Raw genomic sequence first — 24,168 nt, 5'->3', positions numbered from 1 at the left:
AAATAATCTTTTATTTATCTATGTACATTTTGTAAACGCAGATAAAGATTGTATACTAAATAGCACCTCATGCTTTTTCAAAGTTTGTGCGTGATTTTAGAGCAGAGGCGAGGGGGATTTTATTGCCAAATCTCACTTTTATGCTTTTACTTTCACTAATTGTCATTAGGAAAACTGCCTAAGAAGCCATCATGATGGTAAACAAGAGGGCATCAAACATGTTATTCATTGATCAAGAGATGTAACCAATACAGAGAACCAAGCATGAGCATTATATTACCATGTTGGCTCTAACATTTAACATTGGTAAGAGTACTGATTTTGACATGAAGAAACAAAGTATATTGCTAAAAGGGAAATTGGATCCTCATTTATTAATTTTTTTTTATTGTATATACAACACTTCAGTATTGTACAAACTGTAGTGTATTATACATACTGTAGTAATTAAAACGACAAGTAAATTCCTTCCAATTAACATTTGCAATATAAGGGGTTTTAAAATGTAATAAGAGTTTTGCATTATTTTTATTAAAAACATCTTAACTGCATGTCAATTTGCTAAAAATATACTGTACTAAAATACTGTTTACAAAATTAAAATGTTACATAAAGTTAAAAAATGGGGAAAATACTGTGTGAAGATCACTAGGGACTAGGGACGTGAAAAACCTTGTTGCAAGAAGTGGGCTCACCTCGTGCATGGTACACTAGTTTGTTCCACCAAGTTTTTACTGTACTGTATACTGCAACTAGTACACATATGCCATCAACAAAGTACAGTAAGCCATCAACTTATGTACAAAGTACATAAGCCATCAACAAAGATCCCAGTCAAATATAAGATCAATCAATGCATTGGAAATATTCTGACCCGATTATCATCAGATGTAATGTACTATTCATCTCAACAAACTAAAAATTCCTGCTTGACTAGTTTTGTGATGCAAATGTAAACAAACCAAAAATATTAACAAATTTAACTTTTTTTTACTGTGGTTTTGGTAATACAAAACTAGACATAGGATGCACTGAAATATGCCTGGAAGCAACCATTCTGTTCAAAAGGGAATCCAATGTAATTATATATGCTTATATATGACTCGATTCTATATATTCCTACATTAAAATTAATATACTGTACTATAATATGAGGGGGCCATATATAAAGTATAATACATACAATAAATTATAATACATACAAGATCAATATACAAGAATCAGGAACATTTAAACATTTACAAAATGTTACAAAAACCTGTACATTTCAGTATGATTCATATCAGCAATAACATTTAGAAAAAAAAAAAAACAGAAAAAAAAGTGTTTAGCATAGGCCTGAATAATTGGTACTACTCTGCAGATTTAAAAAATCATAAATGCTGATATCTAAATCTCGCCATTCAGTTTCTATATGCTCTTAATCTATGCCCTACTTGTTGAGCAAATAAATTTTTATTTTTTTCAACATATTCATACTACTGTACATGTATTTAAACTCTCGAACTACTATACAAAAATATATATTTCTTCTAAATTCCGTATTTGGCCTTCTACTAATCTGGGAAAACAACATCTTAAATTGTTCCAATTCACAAACTGTTCTCCCCCAAAAATGACCCATGAAGGAGATACAGTACTTCGGGTTATACTTAATTTCACACACTCTATGCTCTTAATTGCTAAAGCTTTGCTAACGTTAAAAGAGGAGGATCTTCGTAACAGAAACTAGGAATTCAATTAGATAAATATGCAAGACAGAATTATATATTCTCATCATGACGCAAGCCCCCCCTAACTGCACATCCTAAATTAAGCCAATTTCCTGGTAAGCATAAAAACAACAATTTATTTTCCCTTCTGTATTGTAAATCATTGAAAATATTCTCATAATTTTAGGTTGGCAATAGTGAGGTGAAGATATGTTGAAAATGTCAAATTCTGATCATTCATTTTCAAATTAATTATTTGTAATAGATTTCTCATCACTAATATCTTCCAGGTTCATAAGTCATGCAAATTTTGCCTGGCATCAATAGTTTCTAGCACTGATATTAGTAAATGGATGGTGATGCCAAATTATTTACTACTGCCTGGAAAGAAAATCAAGACTTTAGGAACTTTTGTTTCCAATTTGACAAATGATTGCCAGAGGCTTCTAGTGTTAAACGACTTCCTCATAGAATCTTTAGGACTTTTGGCACACTAGCCCATATCGCTTCTTGGTGATGGGAGCAGTTTAAGGGTTAACAATGAAGAATACAGTACTGAACAAAAACTAAGCATAATTTACGAATGATTCTCTAAGGTGAAATGGTAGCATGATAAATACAAGAAAAAATGTCTTTAATGCCAGGAGGTGCATGATGTCATGGTTACCAGTTTTCATAAAAATATACTGAAAATACACAATACTGTACCACAGAATTTCAATAGATTTCACTAAACAAATTTTAGTACTGTACTTCAAAGTACTGAACTACATTTAACAAACACTTATCCACTTACAATTGTACGGTCTTGTATCAAATCAATGAGTTGAAAAAAAAGTGTTCTAGTCTCTAATTTATGTACAGAGTATGGCCACTCAGATTAAGCCCGAGTAAAAATTAAATGGTGTAGTGTACTAGTGTACTTTCAGAAACAAAATCATTAATTGGTAGATGTAGTGAAATACATTAACTTTTTTTTTATTTATCTAAGTAAATATTTGTCACCTAAATCATCCTATTAAACACTGTTGACAATAAATCAATAACCTTGGTTGGCTCTTATCACATCACAACCAGGTACAGTATCACATGTTAAACTTGCATAATATGGACCAGTCTATCTAAAACCAAGGTGCTTAACTGAAATTTAAGCAACTAAATTTGTTTCCATTCTTAAAGTAATGTGCTTTGACTTCAATAAGTGAGGTGGATTTGCCTGCCATATCACGAGAACAAGCTGAAAATCTAATTTAAAAAATCATGCTGATCTTGAACCTTTCCTTCTCCGAGCTGCTCAATAATCTAATATCTGGTGAATACATGAATGTATTCAGTTCACACTACTCCAGGAAATCTCATTTCACTACTATCTGAATAGTAATCTGACCTGAGTATACTTGAGAGGAAACAAAAATAGTGTGGAGCTGAATAAGTGTTTATGAAGAGAAAGGCTTAATCATTGGACAAAGAAACTTTGTGTTAAAAAGATACTGTAAATAATTCAACATCCTAATTACAGTACCTCATTATTTACTTTCACAGGTTGGAAAGCATTTGCCAGATATTAGAATATGGGCACGTATTCACCAAGAATTCTATCGAGGAACAAGTGACCGCGAAGGACGGTCGGAAAGCAAGACACACGCTCGTCCTAGAAGTCAGGACATTCAACAAGGATATGCACGACTGTAAGAGGAACAACACAATTTGGACAATAAGGAGCAGGGCGGCGCTCCATTAAGTGACCGTGAGTTAAGTGTGTATGGCCAATACAGTACGCTCAAAGTATGGATAATGTAATTTTATTTAAATAAATATATATTATATATATATATATATATATGCTCTGTATAATACATACATACAGTGGAACCTTGGTATTTGAACTTGATTGGTTCCTGAAGGTGGGATAAAGCCTGAGAAGTTTGAATACTGAACAATTTTTTCCCATAAGGAATAATGTAAATTGGATTAATCCATTCCAGCCCAGAAAAATAAATAGATTAATGTGATGATTAAATTAAATAAATGCTAACACACTGCACACTTTACATGTGAGTGTGTAAATGCCGGGCAAATGGACATGAACACGGAATCCGAATGCCAAAGAGTTTAATTTGGGAGCAATTCGAATACCAGTACTGAGGTTCCACTGTATATATATAAAATTGGAGTGATTAATGTGATTTACCTGAGGGCCTCCACCTCACTAGTGGTCTCAGCGTGAGGTAGGAACAGGCGACTTATCAAAGGTCCCCCATTTTTCCTGATGCATTTGCGTATGTAACAAGAATCACTTATGTCAGAGGAGAAAATGGAAAGAGTAGCATTATGTCGTAGAACAAGAAAAAAGAGAAGCAGTGCGTAAATGTTAGAAAAAATGGCTGTCTCAATCCAAACACAAGCTGTTTTATAAAATTAAATTAGGATAAAGAATGTAATGTCCACTGCAGTTGAGGTAAAATAATGCATGTAAATATCTGCACTGAAAGAATAAGACATTGCAAAATCCTCTGAAGTCAAAGCAGTATTATGTATGGAAATAAATTTAAATAATATATGCAAATACTACGTACTGAAAGTAAGAGTAGGATAATACATTCAAAGTGCATTACAGTGTACGTAGGAAAATGCATCCAAAGTCCTCTCTAACAACAGCCTGACAAAGCAAAATTACTTGGTTCTGAATGATACACTAAAACTAGTAGGAATTATTCAGTTGGAATGGATGTTTTAACATCAATATATTATAAAAAAGAACTTATTTGAAAATTGGAAACATATAAGGCAGAATGTAAGTTACCAAAGCTGTAATAGAAAGATTATGCCATTCTATTGGCATAATAGAATGGCAAAAATGCCATTCTATTATATTAATGAGGAGCTATAATACTGATGCTTAAATGATGCTTGCCTTCCTGACGGATTAAAAGTGGTTTATCTCCTAAAAAATCTTAATTACTCATTTATTTATTAATATTCTATGTTCACAATATTCAGTTGAGTCACATCAAGTGTATGTGGCACTGTCCCATAATCTATTGGATTTTATGATTACTAGACGGCAACCAAAACTTAAACATGGCATTCATATCTTACGTTTGAAGTCCAGACAATAAGAATCCCAATCTTTAAAGAATTACTAACCATGGTACTTGAAATCAAGGAATTAAAAATAAAAACATGGATGCTTTATGATACCGTCAGGTATTATAACCTAAAATTTTGATGTGGATTTGTATGTGTACAATTAAATGAATGAATGAATGATGTGTTATTCAGTTGCAAAATGTTTTAACCTTTGTTCTGGTTATGAATTTTTACAGCCTTAATTACAAAAGCACTGTGTAATACTATACAGAATGAACAATGAAAAATCTTGTTTGAAAAGCATGAACTGCACACAATGAAATGATAATTTAAACAAAGATTCTAATTAACCAACCCATTACTTCCCAGCAAGATGCAACCTAGACACCACCTAACCTGTCTCGTCAATGGCTTGTTAATCTCATTAAGGTTAATCTTCAAAATGCCATTCTAAAATACTCCTGAAAAATATATTACTGAAATTACAAACTCACTTGCTAATTAAAAAAGTGTTCTTTCCAGCACCGACACTTAATGATACACTTGTCCATGCACCTGGAGCAAGACTGACCCCACAAAGGAAACACACGCACCTCTCCAGTACCAGGCATAACCTGCACTCCATGCATACACGCCGCCTCTCTTGATAGTGACAGTTCAGTCCCAGATAACGCACTACTTGCATGTTAACAATAACAGACAATGCAGTCTTCAAGTTAACATATCAACGAACTACACTTTCGCTAACACACATTCAAATGGCTCTGATAAAATATACGTCTTTCTCAAAAACTTACAAGCTACTGATCAGGTATTAAAAGCTTTGACTTTGGTTGGATATAATGCATACATTAACAAGTACAAGGACTGTACTCTACTTCCCAAAAGTACTTAGCCTGTTTCTGGTGCCTTGTATCTCTACGACTCCAGCAAACGTCTGTACAAAAGAAAAAAAAAGAAAAAAGAAAATATGTTGTGATAAGTAAGTAATGAAAATTGGGAAGAGCTTTTATGTACAGTATAGGTATTCCTTGCACATATTATCAGTTATATATCATTTACTTAACAGCAAAGTTTCAAAACCATCATAAGACTTATTAATTTTGTAACTTACCCAAAATACAGTAATGGACTTTTTATATATACACTTCAATTTTTTAATACAAAATATTTTGCTTGTTTTACATCTCTATTATGTCATGAGTATCTTAGATGAATGCAACTATAAATAACTATACGTACTGTACTTTCTATGAAGTTGTCGTACTTAATTTATTTACCCCACAAATGTCATGTTCTTCTATTATGTGCTAAACAAAATATTAATACAAAAGATATTATTAAGTATACTGTATAGAGAAATTCTAATTAAAAAAAATTACCAATACCAAAGTACATCAATTATTTCTTATATTTATACAGGTACTATTGAATGTTTAAATTTATGTAATCCTTTCTATTATATTCAACACACTTTCGAACACGTTTTTTGTTCTAATGCCTTAAATACACATCAAATTTATATTCATCTATTTAAAATTCTACTAAACGTTTAACTATACCATACAATTATCACTAAAATGCAACTTACTCCGTTCCTTCCCCTGCCTGTCTCCGTCGCTGGCTGACGGATAAGTTAAGAGTTCCTCCTTTAGCTGAATCTGACAGCCATATTACCACAGTAGATATCAAGGCAACTAGAGTACAAGACAAAAATTATTTACATTTAGAACACACACATTACAAATGAGCAATAAAACTCCAATAAAGTTAGGATAAGGGTATCACACTACTTACAAATACACGCCACAAACACAAATGCCCCTTTTAAAAACTGATATGCAAAAATCATTTTACATGGCACATTAAGAACATTACTGTTAATTACATGGCGCTTGATGAACTCATTTTCCATGTCTCATTTTCTTTCACTAGTTCCCTTGTTTGTCTTGCATGTCTCCTTATGCTACCAGTTTAGCTGGCAACTTTCTGCTCTTTCTGCAAAATGATTCCTTGTACAAAGACATTTATACTTTTTACAACTACAATTTCTCTATCTAATGAAAGAAGTTTTCCTTCGTGACTTTTTAGCAGATCCTCAACTTTCACTAAGCTGCCCATAAAATCTCCATTACCTATTTCTTTCTCAGAGAAACCCTAAAAATTATTGTCTCTTGTTGGCAGTGCAGTAGCCATGGCATCATCCAATTTGTGTTAATTCTTGTCTACTTCAGTGTGATAGACCTAGCTAGAATTTTTTTCCAAATTTCTATATCTTTTATTTTCTTCAAATAATCGTCACTATCCATTTTCTATTACAGAGGAATTTTTTCCCTTTAAAGCAAGCTGCTAGTTGATTATTATTCATCGTAAATAGTACATATTATAAATGACAATTATACTCTTTGATTAAATGAATGATGTGAAAGTATGCTGCTGGTTATAGAGGCAAGTATGTAAATTATATTTTTCCATGGCTCTCATGCTTTTATCACCAACAAATGAGTTAATCACAGCATTATTATCTGCTAATTAAATTTAACTTATAAAATTAAGTGTCATGTATGAGTGTTTGTGTGATAGATCAGTCTTTTGCTTAACAAGTTAAATGTCAAAAGATAAAACTTTTAACACACCAATGATAACTAATTCACATATTAAACAGCACCAAATTCCCACACTATACAGTACAATTTTCCCATATTTATATAGTACACAATTCCCACATTATATAGTACAACATTACAATACTGTACAGCACCAAATTTCCACATTATATAGAACCAAATTCCCACATTATACAGTTCCAAATTCCTACATTATACAGTACCAAATTCCCACATTGTACAGCACCAACGCATGAAAGATAAAACATACTCGGATAAACAGTTGAATTAATTCAATCCTTAGAGATCCTCATTAGCCGTTTCATTTGAATATGTCTTCTCAAACGCATCACCATCATTCTTATCATACGCTTCATTAATTTTCCCCTCTGAAGCTTCTAAGGCTCGTTGCCTTTGAGCAGGTGACTTCAATAGATCTCCTCCTGCATTACTGTCCACCACAGCAATGAGAGCAGTGGCAGCCAATGCAACTTTTAGGAATACAAATATATGTGAACAGTATTAATAAAATGGGTGGTGCTAATCCTTATTAAAACCTAAATCATATCAACAATAAACGTGTCTTCAATTTTTCGTAGGACCAATTAGTACTTGATCACACGATGCTATCATGTAATGAGGAGGGAGAAAGTATTTGTAAGAATAAAGTCATATTTCAGCAGAATAATGCTAGTGCCAGGTAGAATCCCAACACATGCTCTTGTTTCTCAATTGGTAAAGGAAAGTATTTCTGACAATACCACCTTCCTGATCCAACCAATAGATCATGGATCAGGTTGAGGAAGAATAATCAGAAGAAAACCTATAACAACTATGCAGAAAGATGACCAAGTTTTTAACCTAGTTTTCTGTTTTAAGGAGATCAGAAATGAGTACGAGTATACTATGCAGCAGATGATGAATGGCACACTTTATATTTAAACTTTAAAATCATTCAGAGAAATTGCATGAAAGAGGTCTCAATCTAAAGTTAATTTTAAAATTGTAAAGACCTCATATCATTAAGTGGGCTATCAAGCGACCCTAACCCTCCTACTTTCCCGCCCAGTGATACTAAAATTTCTTCACCTAAAACTAACACTGCAGGTGACACCATACCTCTTGTATGGTATTATAGGATGCCAGCACCCCACTTTATCCTCTCCCAGTGATATGCAAATCATCTACCAACTCTCCCATCACACAAACTTCTTTTGAGAAACTACACCAACTTTACTGATAAGTACTAATGTGTTTTTGCATTGTTTAAGTGTAATCTGCTAACCAATTTTTGTTCTGTATAGTGCAGTTAGTTAACGAATTCATATATCTGTTTTCTCTCTTCATTTTTTTTGTATGAAATACCTAATCAATTTCTTGAGCTTGCATAGACCATTGACCCAGACAATAGATGAGTAATTATATTATGTAGGATTGTTTTATGCACAAAAACTTGTCTTTTACCAGCACTTGCAACATATCATTACATAATCCCAATCAGAATTTCTCTGCTCTGCTAGTACCTCTGTTTAATCATCCAACACACAGCTACCGTTAAATTTAACAAATGGTAATTTCCCGTGTCATCCACCTAACCATTTGGGCTGAAAAGTCGAGTGACGGCCTCACTTCAGCTAGGTTGGCATTCAATCCTAAACTGAACGAACGCCAACCTGCAGGTGCCCAGGGGTGTCATGCAGGTTGACTTTCAATCGCTGTTTGAACGTTGGCATTGGCCTTTGAACATTGGAGTTTTAATGGCGCCCAATGGTTGGACACCATTCCTTTCCCATGTCCCTTCCTAAATCCTTATCCTGATTCCTTTTAAGTGCTATATACAGTACAGTACTGTAGTTGTAATGGCTCGGTGCTTTCTCCAGATAGTTCTCTTCCCTCCCTTCCCTTGTCATCCTCCATGCCATCACTAACCTTACTGACCTTATTCCTGTATTACATCTGCTAAATAAAGTCCTCTATACATTACCCAAACTTACCCACTTTTCACTGTTTAGATCATAATAATTCCTCTCTTATTACAGAAAATGCACTTTATGTCAATGTTAATGCTGCAAGTGGCATTGTAAAAAAAAATAAAACAATCACTATAATATGCTAACAAACCATGAACATTATCCATTGTACAGGTTTTAAAAGTTAATATATCATTATTATTTATTAGTATTATTACTGTTATGCTTTAATTATTATTTTTATTAGGTTTGAGATTATCATTAGAAATTTGTTGAACTTGTTATCAAGTTTTATATGGAGGTATGAACAGTGTAAGCTGCCAAACTAAAATTAAGGTGTTCAATAAACGTAATGATGTTCAAATCACCACTGATTTGAAAATCTCGGGTAGATAGGCACTTTAGTATAATAAAATGGCTTGAATCTCATATGTGTAGTATATCCTTCAAATAGTTTTTAACAAAGATATAGACCATTTCATCAACTTACCACAAAGCCACACCATGTAGAACATCTCGAGGACCAAATAGCCTTTCAAGTCCACAATCAGTCCTGCCAACATGCTGATAAGTGCCAAACCCAGGTTCTGGATGCTCTGCATCCTGAAGCACATAGATTTATTTAAGTTCATTGGCACTACTCTAAGTGAAAGCTATATAAATAAAGTGATGAAAGTTGCAATAGTGGTGGTATTTTCCTATCACAGACTATTTGCACAGGCTGTAGTGGATATGTGGGCCTGTGGGCTGCTCCAAGCAACAGCATGTTGGAGCAGGCTCTCATAAATTAAGCTTGGCCCAAGGCCAGGCTTGGGGAGTAGAACAACTTCCATAGCCTCATCCGAGTACAATCCAGGTACCCTATGTACTACCGAGTCAACAGAAAAGAAATCTCTGCCATGCTGATTTAGTAAAGCTGAAGACACACAGACAGAATTTACACATATGCGTACATACACATGAAGTTTAACCAAAGTATGGATCAACAGTATAAGACTAAACTCATCTGCAAATGAATCAACTGTCACTTGACCTAGGGAGAGGTCTTTCTCCAACCTGCTGGAATAGCTTGATTGCAGACTAAGAAGAAATGAAAGGTGCAATTGCTGGCTGGTTTTGTTTACTTGTCCTGCTACCACTTGGTGGCAGTGGTGAATAGGGAGTCAATCAGTAGTTGGTTTAAATTACCAGATCATTACTTGACAATCTCTTTGACTTAAAGTATTATGCTGCTGAAGGTGCCTTTTTAAGTACAGTATAGAAGAATGAACCTTCTGGTCATTCAAGGATGGAATAAGAATTCTCTAGTGTCTTCCCTTCCACCAAATATGGACTGATGGGGGCATTAAGAAAAGTTCCTCACTGCATCAGAGATGGAAAAACCAAGCTGAGTAGCTGACCCAGGCTGGAGTTAGCAATGTCCCTGGGAAAGGGGGATATTGTCTACGGGTGTGACCGAGTGCCCCAGGCTTAGAAAATTAAGTGTAAAGTATACAGTATGTCACTGGGGAAGGATACCCAATGCATAAATAATACAGTATTATACAGAATCAATAATATAAATGATAATTCAAATACAAATATTTGACGGATCCAATGGATAACATTGGCATGAAAATATACAAACTAGAAAGATGCTCATAAAGTTCAAAATTCATCTTGGACAGAATTCTGACCATAATCCAAAACACACATCACACAACACATAATCCAAAACACAAATGTATTAGCATTTCTTCTGTCATTTCATAAAAATAAATCTAAATATAAACAAGATGCCTGTCATACATGTATACATGATCATATGCAAAAATCAAATAATGGTCATCATCTACTCATGGATTAAATAATTAATGAGATAATTGTGCTTTAGTTGCCCCCCACATTCAGATGAACACAACAAATCATACGCCAGAGGAACTCACATGCCATAAGCTGTCCCCAGCTGATGCTCAGGAATGACGAGAGAAACCATAGGCCACAAAGCACTTGCCAGAAGTGAGTAAGCCAGGCCCAGCATACTCTGAAGAAAATATAATTTCATTAACACCATAAGTAAAATATGTTTCTCAGTGTTTCTAAAAAAAAACTGGCTTCAGGCAAATGCATAATGTTAAATAATGTTGTCTCAGGTATAAATGACAATGGCATGGGACATGCGGCCCAAAACTGGAGGGCTGTAGATGACTTGGATATATTTTTTATCAGTGAGAGCCAGATTATGATTACCCAGTACAGTATAGTTATTTCCGATCAAAAATTTTTAATTCTCTTAGTACCAAATAGTACCAAAAGCTCATGTAAGCTTCAAGGCCATATTCTCACTACAAGCTGCCTGGTACAAGGTAAACTTAATACAATACTGTACTACAATACTCTCAAGCTGGCTTGCCAGAGGATAACACTAATACAATATTACATTCCCCTACAGCTGAAGAGTTAACATGCTTCTTTTCACAAGTACATAGGTAATAAAACTATTTCTATCCATTCATCATTCACCCTGTTATGTATTAGCAATATATACCTTTCATTTACTGCTTAAATCTTTCAACTTGCAGCCATTGTCATTTATACCTGGCACAACATTTATTTTCTCCTTAAATAAATTTTTGCCATTATATAAAGCACACAATCACCTGCATCACATTTATCCTGTACAATACACTTGCTAGGTCATTCACTGCTTCCATACCATTCTTCATTCATTAACTGGTATACTCCTCTCTTAACACAAGCTTAAATAACAATTACTCTATTCCATTCTTCATGCCTACTTTCAACGTTATCTCACACAGGCTTACTTTTTTTTTAAAACTTTCAACTTCATTTCCCATGTTTCTCATTCATTACTGCATACATTTTCTAGGCTTGATTTTCTCCTAACCACATGTCATATAAATCTCAGCTGTAACAAAATTTTCTTACCATGGAAATGAATGGATTGAGGAAGGTGAAAGTGAGTATAGCATGACTTGCCAAGGAGACAAGCACTGCCAGAAACACCCAAAGTATATTACGACCCGTACGATCCACCACAAATCCCAATATTGGGGAGGCCACAGCAGAAATGATGTAGACAATGCTGCTCACGGCATTAGCAGTTTTGTCATCCAAGTCAAATTTGCGCATGAAGAAAACCCTGTGGAGGTAAAGCAATACACAAATTCAAGAAAAATGTAGTAATCACTAAAGGAAATACAAAACTTACTGGATATTCTTTTTGGCATATATTGTTTAAATTAAATAGCAATATAGTTGTTAGTATTAATGTATTATTGGCATCAAATTAGAATAAACTTTCGAAGATTTAGCAGTGGCAAAATGAAGACTCGTTTACTTACTTGGCAAGGCCAATGAAGGGGAAGATGGCAACATAATACGTTACACATATGATAGAAATCAACCAAAATGAAAGTGGAAATGAAAGCACATCTTTCAAATGAACTTTCTCTCCAGACTCGGCAGTATTTAGATGCAGAATTTTTGATCGCCTTTTGTCGAGAATGCCTAATAACAGGGCACACACAAGGGAAAACACACAAGTGGATCCGGCTGCATGAGAAAATGTGCATTAGTACCTAGGGTTTTCTAGTAGAACAAATGCTGCTTCATTACTATAGCAAACTGGCTTTATCACAAGAATGTTTATAAAAATTAGGCTTAACACTTTCGCGTTCCACAGACTGACTATCTCGTCACTCATTTTTCTACTGAATGGGTTCCAACGACGCAATACTGAGTCACTCATTACAATATTTTTTAAAAATTTAAATTTTATCAGATCAATCTGGTAGTGGTTTTAAAATAAGCGCCTTTAGATTGCACACAATTTGATACCAAAATCAAAGATATAACATGAAACTTGATGTCCAAACACTTGAAATATTATAAATAGGCCTATGGTCCGAATATTAAAATATTTGTTAAAATTCTATTTATTGTCCTATTATCTTGGGACTTGTTTTAAAATGTGCGCCTTTTTATTGCAAACAATTTGATACCAAAATGAAAGATGTAACACAAATATTTATGTCAGAACACTGGAAAGATATAAATAAATTTGTGATGATGAGCGTCCAGAATTAAAATATTTGTTAAAAATCCAGTTATTGCTCTATTATTCTGGGACTAGTTTTAAAATAATCGTCATTTTATTGCGAACAATTTGATACCAAAATGAGCGACGTAGCACGAAATTTGATGTTATCAAATTGAACGAGTTGAACATTAGGTTGCAATGTACAAAATGGTGCTCGTTCACGGGTAACTTTAGGCTGTTCTGCGGGGAGGCACTCCAGCCTTTTGTACATTTTATTCATACACATCTGTAGGGAATTTAATTGCGAACACAATGATACCAAAACGAGCGACGTAGCACAAGAATTAAGGTAAAAAAATGGAACGAGAATGCACGTTACTAATTTTGTGCGTTTTTGCCGACTTTACGCTTTGCTGTTGGGAGTCACGCTAGGCTTTTGGACATTATATTTATACACACCTGTAGAGAATTTAATTGCGAACACAATGATACCAAAACGAGCGACGTAGCACGAGAATTAAGGCGAGAAAGCTGGAACGAGTATACACATTTGGGTGTCACCACGCGCTTACCCGCACGGAGGGGCTACCTACCCCCTGTCAACCGAGAGTTTCCACGGAGTGCGAAAGTGTTAAGATGTAGTGAACAGTACTGATTATGAAAAGCTTTCCGAGCAGGATACTCATCAGCCCCCAAGACTTGATCCTTCTGGCCCTATAGCCGCCATGATCCCCAGTCAGGGCAGGTTCAGCATTCTGCACCAGCACAGCAGGAATCTTTTTCAACTGTTCCTGTCAGATCATAATGGCACAAGCGAGACAATGGAGAGAAAAAGATAAGAGCCTAGAATGAATTTAGAAGGGTCGTTCATATACTGTGCACTCAGGTTTTTCCAACTGTAACCTGGCATCAAAGAGATTGTCAAGCAATATACTTTCTAACCTTTAACTATTTCTAACTTTCTTTCTATACTTTCTAACATTGGCACACAAGTCATTTCCCAAACTGTCACCAGATGGCAGCACCTAACACAACAAGGTTCCCTTAGTAGCCATCTCTTCCGAAACCTTTAATGCCTCGAATTCAATACGTTCCCCACAAAGAGAGCTTCTCCAAATCTGAGTACAACTATTCAACACATCTTCATCCAGGTTTAGCTCGAGTTTCTTCACTCGTTTCACAATGCTTTCCTGTCACTTTTTCATCTGGTCATCAAACTCATTAAAATTACTTACAAGGACAAATTTTCTCTAAACCCCATTTATGTTAGCGTTTTTCATTTTAACTTCATTCCATGAGAGTCCCATCTTGATCATAGTCTCATAATGCATAACCTCTCCAGAAATCCTTTACAGTAGTTTGTTTCATCAATGAACTTCCTTGTTCATTGGTCGGAGAATGGAGGCTATTGGGAGACAAACACAATTCTGACATTTTCTTCTAGGTCACGAAGGTAAATGGGTGACTTGGTGTAATACATTTTCACTCCAGACACAAAATGATGCAAAAATCAGTCTCTAAATATTTGTTCTAGAAATTCTGTAGTGTCTCCGTAGCACCAATATGACTTGTGAGGGCCAGTCTGAAACAACTCCAGCTCACAAGTGCAGAATATTGAACCTGACCTGACTAATTATCCTCTCCATGGGACCAGTAGGATTTAGCCTTAGGGAACAACTGAGTTATGTAGTTTAAAATCCATTTTTTACTGTTGAAAAACATCTAGTGTAATGCAATAGTATATACAATAGTATATAGAGAATACTGTATTAATGAACCCTTTATTAGACATTAGAGTGTTTAGATCTACCAACTAAAGCAAGAAGATATTACACTAATATATCTATCATCCTACATTTTGCTCCTCCCTATTCCAATTCCATACAAGAGATGTTCTAAGCCTCACATGGGATTTAAATATGGGACAAAGATACAGTACCCACAAATATACATACATAATAAACTTAAAAAAAAATTGTGTTGAATGAAATGTAATGGCCATTTTTGAGCAGTACCTCACTAACTTGCTTCTGCCTTTAACTCAGGACCCCTGCAGGACACAATCATTGCTCTCACTGAATTTCTTCATCCCAGGACATGCATCTTTCAAATTGTCTTATCTCCTTTAGAGTTTGACCTTTTTGAAGGGTCTCTGATGAACAGGTATATTGAAAGGACTGAGCTATACTTTCCCTGAGCTCCTCATCCTGTTGTGTAGGGAATAGAAGACAATTTGAAGGAATACTTGCCTTTCTGGGGCCAGAATCACTCAGAACCTGACCTAATAACTGTCCTACAAGGATCCAGAGCCAAGACATAGGAATGCTACCGATGGGGCTTTGCTAAGAAACAAGCTCATTCTTGTAACAGACAATTTTTGAAGAGTTCTGCAGTCATGGCTCATTACTTTTTGTTCACAGTAATTACTAAATTTATTCAAATTTCTTTCTCATATAACCAGCATACAACATTAGCCCATTCTCACAAAAAACGCTCAGCCCATGTCAAGTCCCGATCAGTTTCCTAAGCCAAATACATTACAAAATATTCATGAAAACAAAACACTAAACATGACAGATTTCATTTTGTGGCTTGGAAGAAATTAACAGCAAGCTCTGGTAGTGTTAAGTATTCATTACTAGGATAACATGAACATTAGTTATTACTTACCAATCATCAAAGAAACTCCAAGTTGTTTATAACCCTGAGTGAAAGTACCAACCCAATCATAAAGAGGCACCATGATTAGGAAGTTGACAGTAGATCCAATCCTCGCCATGCTTAGCAACAGCCCAAACACTGTGTTCAGCTCCTTCCCTTTAAACCAACTAACAGTGTAGGTGTTTTGAGCTACTGCAAGCGATTCTCCACCAATACTTGAATAAAATACAGTAGAAATGATTATACTGTATAACCTAAACTTAACTGAAGGCATTCAATTCTTCAGTATTGTTATATACAGTATATAAAAGAAAAAAGAAATAAGACTGTAAAAATGTTGAAAATAAATGCTTGAATTGCAGTAAAAGTACTGAAATGTAAAATAATATTATCCATGAACTTTAATTACTATTATCCATAGCAACAAATTACAGTAGGCTCAAACCAAATTGTACATATGCCATCCCTGAATAAAATGACAATTTTCATGTGGACGATCATGAAAGCCTTTACAGATATAGAATGAAACAGGGCAAAAATAAATAAATGAAGCTTGGTATCCAAACCATACATCAGAAAATGAAGAAATAGCGATGTTTCGGTCCGTCCTGGACCATTATCAAATCGTGTAATGGCCCAGGAGGGACTGAAACGCCACCGTGTTTCATTTTTTGTGTAGTTTGGATATCATATCTTCAGTCATGTTACTGTGACTCATCGTCTGTAAATAAAGGTTATCCATACAACTTACCCGAACACAAATCTTCCAACTTGCATCATCCAAAACTGATTAATTATACCACCCATTGCATAGATGAACTGTCCAAGTGTAACAATCGTTGAAAAAATAATGGTTCCCATTCGAATACCAAAGACTCTGTAAAAAAAAAAAAAAAAAAAGTCAATGCATATTGTTAATTTAAATTTGTTGTTAAAAGTACTACTATAAAGTTATTACATAAACTAATTACCTATATAATTGTACATGTACCTAATTATGCTTTAATTGTACCTGATCAAGGGGGTATCCCTAAGCCTACACACCATATATTTATCAAACCAGATATAAAGAAACTAAAAAAACAAATATTAAAACAATATACTGTACAGTAGTGTGAGCTACACTACCCAAACAAAAGGAACCATACTTTTATGATCATATACAAGTACTGCCAGTTATTAAGTTAGTATAATGAAGGCGTCTCAAAATATTGAATAAATAAAAAATAAACAAAAGTTCCTATGGAAATACATGGCTAAATTTCTATAACAGTCATACATTTTTGTACAAACAAAAGCATTCTTAGTTTTAAGTTTTTAGGCACTCAAGATAATGAATGGAAAACTCTCAGTAGCAAAAAATAAATATGATTAAGTGTAGATAACTAGCTATTTTCAGAATAAGGCACACACACAACTGTCTTACGATCACTGGGAAGAAAGCTTAATCGATTAATGTCAGAATAGTTACCAAGAACAACTGGAGCCAAAACAAATCTCAACACCCTGGACCATGATGGTATCCATGCTACCCAAATTAGAGCCGAGTAAATTGTAGTTGGCCAATCACATGCTTATTTGGTTCTAGAGGTAGGGTGGTTATAAAGAGGGGCAATACCCCAACACAGGTGTGTTCTGTGATTGCTTAAATGTAAAACACGTGGTATCATGATTTGATTTAATTGAGGAGGTAAGGTTTAGAATGTGTAAATACTACTTGTTCAATGTAGCCTGCTAGACCTTCAAATTTTTTTTTACCAAAATATTAAAACAAGTACTTTTTTTTTATCAACAGGATACATCCAAGTGGGAAGCTGGACTGGCTGGTACAGTAGCACTTGACAACAGCTTCAACTAGAAAATGTCCCCACAACATGTTCATACTGTTCCCTGAATTGGTTATATACTCTAACACAGAGAGAATTTATTACTTATATTACACTACTGTAATGTACCGTGAAACCAGGAACAACCCAGCAGCTAGACATTTTGTTAATTATGTATTATTGCCTGAAACACTTATGGATTGTGGATCTGTCATTAATGACATTACTGTGTTATTAATCACAGTGCCCAGTATATTTACTCATGTAAGTAATTGTTCTTTGATGAGATATGAGTACTATCAATTAACTCATATTTTGTCTAGTTGACTTGAGCAGTGTTTTATAAAATCAATCTTTATAGTGAAATGTCTTATCTTTACTACTTTATTATCATTACTATGTTGTTATGTCCGTGAGAAGACATTACCATTACTATTATCATTAATGTTAAAAGTAAAGAGTAGTGCAGGTATAATGAGAAATTCTATCAAAAAGCCAATTCAATATTGCATATAAGGATTCAGTGTCGGAGTGTTACACTCATAAACAAAAACAGTATTTATTTAGTCGTGATGGAATTCATTTATATTTACAGCACTATTATCATTTTAATACAGTACAAACTTTAATGTTAAAATCTAGATTGTGTGTGGATATCCACTTTCTCGCATACTTTTTAATCTGAACTATTATATGGCTTTAAAGATTTTGTGAATCACAGGACTCATCAAACCTGCTAGGAGACAAATCCTGACAAGTGATGCTTAGACATCTCTGGTCCATTGATGAGGCAGATTACAGGACAATCAATATAAGTGAAGTGAACCTAAAATTAGGATCAGGTTGGGGTTTCATGACAAATAAAAGTAAGGATGTGGTACTCGGAGATGCACCCATGGTTTTATGATTTTCTCACGAGTTTTAATTTTAAAAGATGAACAGTACTAGTATTATTATGTCCAACAAACTATATCCTTACATCTTAGTTTTATGGTTACTCAGACTAATGCCATTTAATGCAAGCAACAACATTAATAAATGACATCTAGCATGAAAAAATAGAGACGGGGTCATGATACTTTAAGACCCTTGCTGTGCCCATGTAGATGACAACCTACCCTGACTATGCATGACCCTTGGAATCATCAAGATAGCAAATTCATCTTTTCGACAAAAGATATAGTGTACTTCATAGTACTGTATTGTTCTGGTACAGTACAGTATTATCACTCCACAGTGACTGAAACTTAAATTATATCTGGCATACATTAACAATATTTTAAATCTTGTTGAAATCAGATCTATGGTATATGAGCTGTGTGTGCTCAAAGTCGTTTTGATCCAGGCCAGTCTCTGAATCTGTTAACGCAAAAGATTGACGCTGTGCAAATTTATGTAACTTCATGGTATAATTAGTTTATTTTAGTTAATTTTCAAGTTGTATTCTCATCATTATAATTTCCTGCTATCTGTTTTGCCAATATGTCTCACAACTCTAATTGTATAGTTAAGGTTCTATCAGACTGGACACTCATTCAGTTCAGCCACAACTATAATGAGTATAAAAAACTTATATAGCATGTAGATATAAATTTAATGAAAAAATAAAAAAATAATCTGTTCAAAAGTGATAAAGTATTCATGAACAGCAATCTTCAAATGCAAGGCAATTTTCATTACCTCAAACTCATCCAGTCCTTGAAATTGTATTTACAGAAATAAATCTGTTTAAATAATGTAAAGATGTAAACAATATATTGTCAGGATATTCCAGAATACAAAACCAGTGATAACAAGCTCGACTTCACATACCTGTCAATGAGAAATCCTCCAACAAAGCAGAGTACCACATTTGGCCAGGAATAAAGTGAATAAAGACTGGCAAACTGAAGTGTGTTTACATTCATATCATCCTTGATATGATCTTGCAGCGATCCAGGTGTGTCATAACAGAAGTATGAGCCTGAAAGAAATGACATTTGTCATATTATAGTTTCTGATTACCAACTGACGACTCCAACTACGCCCATTATGGTTCTTTTGTATATGCGCCCATAATTGATTGAGCTCAATCTGTGATCTTACAAAATAATCCTTCCACAACACCTGTTATTTTTACTCCTGGGGTACACATACAGTGACAAACATGAGAGACAGCAAGACACTTGCCATCGCACACACACACTTGCATTCATCATCATTACTCATAAAAATGTATATAAAAAGGAATTTTAGCCTTAGAGCAAAAATAAATTCTAGATTTTAAAACCGAGCTTAAAAAATATTACAGTACAGTATTCAGATTTGAGATTTCACTCAAGGATGCTGGCAGGCTCAGAAATGCAAGGTAATCCAAATACAATATTTAATACTTAATGCACAATTTAAACTATGTGATATACTTAAAGAGGTGATAAGAATTCACTTGGCCTCTCAGGGCCTTAACCCTGAAGGCTATCACGGGGTTACGTAATGCAGATAAGATTATAATTGATAATGGCAGTTCTTTTTGTATAATGCGAAATATCTAAAATCCAAACTATATCGTTCTGATTTCCGGATATTTGACCTCTTTGGATGATTTAACACCAGGCTATTTATCTCAGAACTTTTACAACCACTAATATCTCTCTCTCTCTCTGTCTTTAACAAACTCTATCTGTTTTCTTTACTTTTTATGTCTAACACAGCACTAGTGAAAATACCAAACTCTTCTGCCGGTCACTTTCCTCTTTTAATTTCTCTAATAACTCTGCTTTCTTGTCCTTGGTAAGAAAGTTCCCCTTAATCTTATCTCATATAATCTTACTACGTACTATTTATTGACAATATGTTTTCAACTTGCAAATAATGATGCATCCAAAGCAATACTGTACTGATAATACTCGCTAATCTGGATTATATGGGGCCCATCCCTCTCCGAGTTAACTTGACATCAGGATTAGCAGGAATTCTTACCTGCAAGATTAAAAAATTAACATACGTACTCACAATTTTTGTACCACAATCAACATAATTCATATTTCCACACAAATAAACATAATTTTACATGGTTAGGGTAGATTGGCAAGGTCAATTTTGACTGCCAGCTGCTAAGGCTTTATCTGATCAGCATAACTCTCCTGATATCATTCAGTAACTGGCCAAAACTCTTAGGTCTGAGTTTGGCAGACAAAACTCGAACATGATTTTGTCCAGATCACCCCCAAAGTCCGAGTTAACAGTGTCCAAATTAGCGAGTTTCTTACATTATTTAAAAATGTTAACGTAACACAGTCAGAATTCACTCACACATGGTATAATTTATATTACAGTACACAATAAACCTAAAATATAAACTAAATTTTCCAAATAATATTTACTACAATACTAATACCTGTAGCCAGGTACCATGAGAATGACAAAAACAGGAAAACATGCAAACAGCTGGACATTACTCTAGAGAGACAATCTGGCTTTCACCATGAATGTTAATGCCAGATTAAATAAAAATTCCAGTGGGGTCAATCCAAGAAGTAAATTGGTTCTTAATTTAGATGTACAGTACTGTATTGTATTTGTTTAAAAAAAGGAGGTCACAGTGAATGCTTTAACAAGCAATCAAAATTTCTGATGATGCATTTACATTAATTGCATGATTAAAATTAACTGTAAATGACAACTTCAATGAAAGGTCCCAGTAGTACATTCGGGTTCATTCTCGACTCGTAATCGAGAATTCCAGGTTTGAGTCCTGGACTAGTACAGAAATAGTTGGGTGCATTTTCTATCACCTAATGCCTGTGTTCACCTAGCAGCAAGTAGGTACCCAAGAGTTAGTCAGCTTACTGTGGAGTTACATCCTGGGGGTGGGTTAGTAATTCGACCTTGGGAGAACCTCGAGTAAGCCTAACAATTACAGTATATGTACACACTGGCTGCCTGTCCCCTGAAAATAAATTATTATTAAAATATTATTAAATATGTTTCTTCAGGTCAAATTTACATACTCAGATTTAATCTAAAGTGCCAATCAAAATAATTCTTGTCACCAATGTCATGAAGTTTGTTCAAATAAAACCAAAGTTCTAAAGTGTATTCAATCATTATGATCATTCCCACATTACATGAATACAGTACCACAACTGCAAATACTGTACTACAATGTACCTCAATGGGGGAATTGTCTAACACAAATATCAAGAAATGTGTAGAGAGTTTGCTAAAGAATAAGCATAATCTAGTCACCTATAAATTATTAAAAGATTATAAATTTGGGATATTTCTTTCTCTTACTTCAGTACAACTTATGAACAAAATTTTCAAAACTATGTCACAGTACATTTAAATTCAGTGTAATTTTTTTTAATACAGGTCTAGTATTGGTATTAGATTTATTTTAATCCTCCCTGCCACTTCTAAGCTTCAATACTGTACTCTGCTAAATATTAGAAACTTACCGAAACTAAGGAAGCACATGAACACTAGAGCAACAAATCTATATGCTCCATGATGAGGATCACAGACAGCCAATGCTCCACAACCAGTCTCTACTTCTGTTTCAGTCTGAAATAAAGAAAAATATCCTTCAAAAACTACCTGAAAATACTCGTCAAAATCTGAGCAGAGGTACGAGGACAAGTTGATGTTAATGAGGTGACTGCTATGGAACCCGCAGGGGGTTGAATATCAACAGTACAAGAAGTGAGGCCATTACTGTACCAATTAGTCCAAGCAGATCAAGATTGTGAAGGATATTGGTAGGGTGTAGTTATGACAATAATACAATAGAATTTAGGAGGAAAGATCTTAAGAACATAAGAATGAAGGTAACTGCAGAAGGCCTATTGACCCATACGAGGCAGCTCCTATTTATAACCACCCAATCTTATTCACATACATGTCTAACCTATGCTTGAAACAATCGAGGGATCCTACTTCTTTTATGTTACGCGGTAATTGGCTCCACAAATCAACTACCCTGTTACCGTACCAGTATTTACCCAGGCCTTCCCTAACTCTAAACTTATCCAATTTATCTTGCAATTCTGCTATTTCTTTGCAATTTTTTAATATGATACAAGGAAAGCATGTGGCAAAGTCCAGTATATTAACAGTTTTGCTTAACATTGTGTTTGTACAAAAATGTACAAATTAGATAAAAGTATATTAGAAACAAACTACTGAGCTGAATATAAAGATGTACAGTACTTAAAACTTAAGACATAGTCATGCATGAATTTAAATTCAATTAATAACACAAAAATGTTAAAAAAAAGGCTAATACCCAGAAGATAATATTACTGACCAGCACAGCAATGTATGCTACAAAGGAACATGAATTAAAAATGGGCGCTGAAGGATTGGAACCTCGGTCTCTGAACATTAGAAAAATGCTCAGACAAAATGTTGAGCTACAAAATTAAGTGAAATTGCCTAATCCACACACACAAAAAAATTGACTTTTAAACACAGACACAGTATAGTGTAGAGCTCAATTTAAGCGAGATTATGTAAGAATATGCTAAGCAAGAAAATGGAGTTGGTAAGGACATGTTAGGTAATTAACAAATATGCATTATACATAACACTGTTACATGACCCCATTGTACAGTTTTATAAGCATTTCAATAATATAATAGAATACAAATTACCTCTTCATGCGGCCCATCATCATCCTGAACACTGGTCCAATCCTGCAAAGTCCTCCATAGCAGGGGTTGTTGGGGGTGTCTGGCCCTCCACACCCCCATCCTCGGCTCCTACACTCTCCACCATCTTCCTCAACGTCTCAAGACCTTAGTGAGACGAGTCACACAATAAAACAAAATATCCCAGACGAGCTCGAGTCACTTGAGATCACAGGAGCAGCAGCGGGTGACCCTCGGGAGCTTAGCCTGTTGTAATGGCAGGCGGCCCTCCCCCGCAGGTTATAATAAGCTGGCACGTCTCAAGAGCTGTGATAAAAGTAATCAGCGTAATCGCTTATCTACAGGCTTCAAAATTGCTGTTGTTGGTTTGAGAGTCCATGACCATGAAGCTCCTTCAGGGACATCCGCCCACCACCCGTGACTCTTCCTCACTTGCACTCAAGAGCCACTTGAATTTCCCTTTACAAAACTTATTAATGAGGAAATAATAATAATAATAAAACAAAACGCTGACTGAGCCGCTAAACTAAGCACAAATGTGTCATTTATCAACAATTATGGGGTAAAAATAAAGGCGATACCGGCATCAGCTGCGACAACACAGCCATGGCCAGAGTCATGCTTTGTTATA

The 24,168-nt window shown here is 34.8% G+C and overlaps 1 protein-coding gene across 2 annotated transcripts; it reads right to left on the bottom strand.

Annotated features, from left to right (window-relative positions):
* Positions 1-512: 512 nt before the first annotated feature.
* LOC123765479 (lysosomal dipeptide transporter MFSD1) lies at positions 513-24,122 on the bottom strand. Of its 2 annotated transcripts, none has more exons than XM_045754088.2 (11): positions 23,541-24,122; positions 22,347-22,452; positions 19,720-19,870; positions 16,833-16,958; positions 16,091-16,296; positions 12,723-12,933; positions 12,307-12,520; positions 11,304-11,401; positions 9,869-9,981; positions 7,680-7,899; positions 513-5,739 (listed from the first exon to the last, which is right to left on the bottom strand). In XM_045754088.2, the coding sequence occupies exons 1-10, from the start codon at positions 23,637-23,639 to the stop codon at positions 7,709-7,711; spliced, it is 1,515 nt and encodes a 504-aa protein (XP_045610044.2). In that variant the 5' UTR covers positions 23,640-24,122; the 3' UTR covers positions 513-5,739; positions 7,680-7,708. The 2 variants fall into 2 exon arrangements, with proteins under 2 accessions (XP_045610044.2, XP_045610045.2); XM_045754089.2 differs by lacking the exon at positions 7,680-7,899 and adding an exon at positions 6,394-6,499 and having other exon boundaries at positions 23,541-24,121.
* Between the last annotated feature and the right edge of the window lie 46 nt (positions 24,123-24,168).

Source organism: Procambarus clarkii, chromosome 30, assembly GCF_040958095.1.
Source record: "Procambarus clarkii isolate CNS0578487 chromosome 30, FALCON_Pclarkii_2.0, whole genome shotgun sequence".
In the NCBI taxonomy this organism is placed as follows: domain Eukaryota; kingdom Metazoa; phylum Arthropoda; class Malacostraca; order Decapoda; family Cambaridae; genus Procambarus; species Procambarus clarkii.
Note: the sequence above shows the minus strand (reverse complement) of the source record. Positions and strands in the feature narration are given on the sequence as shown.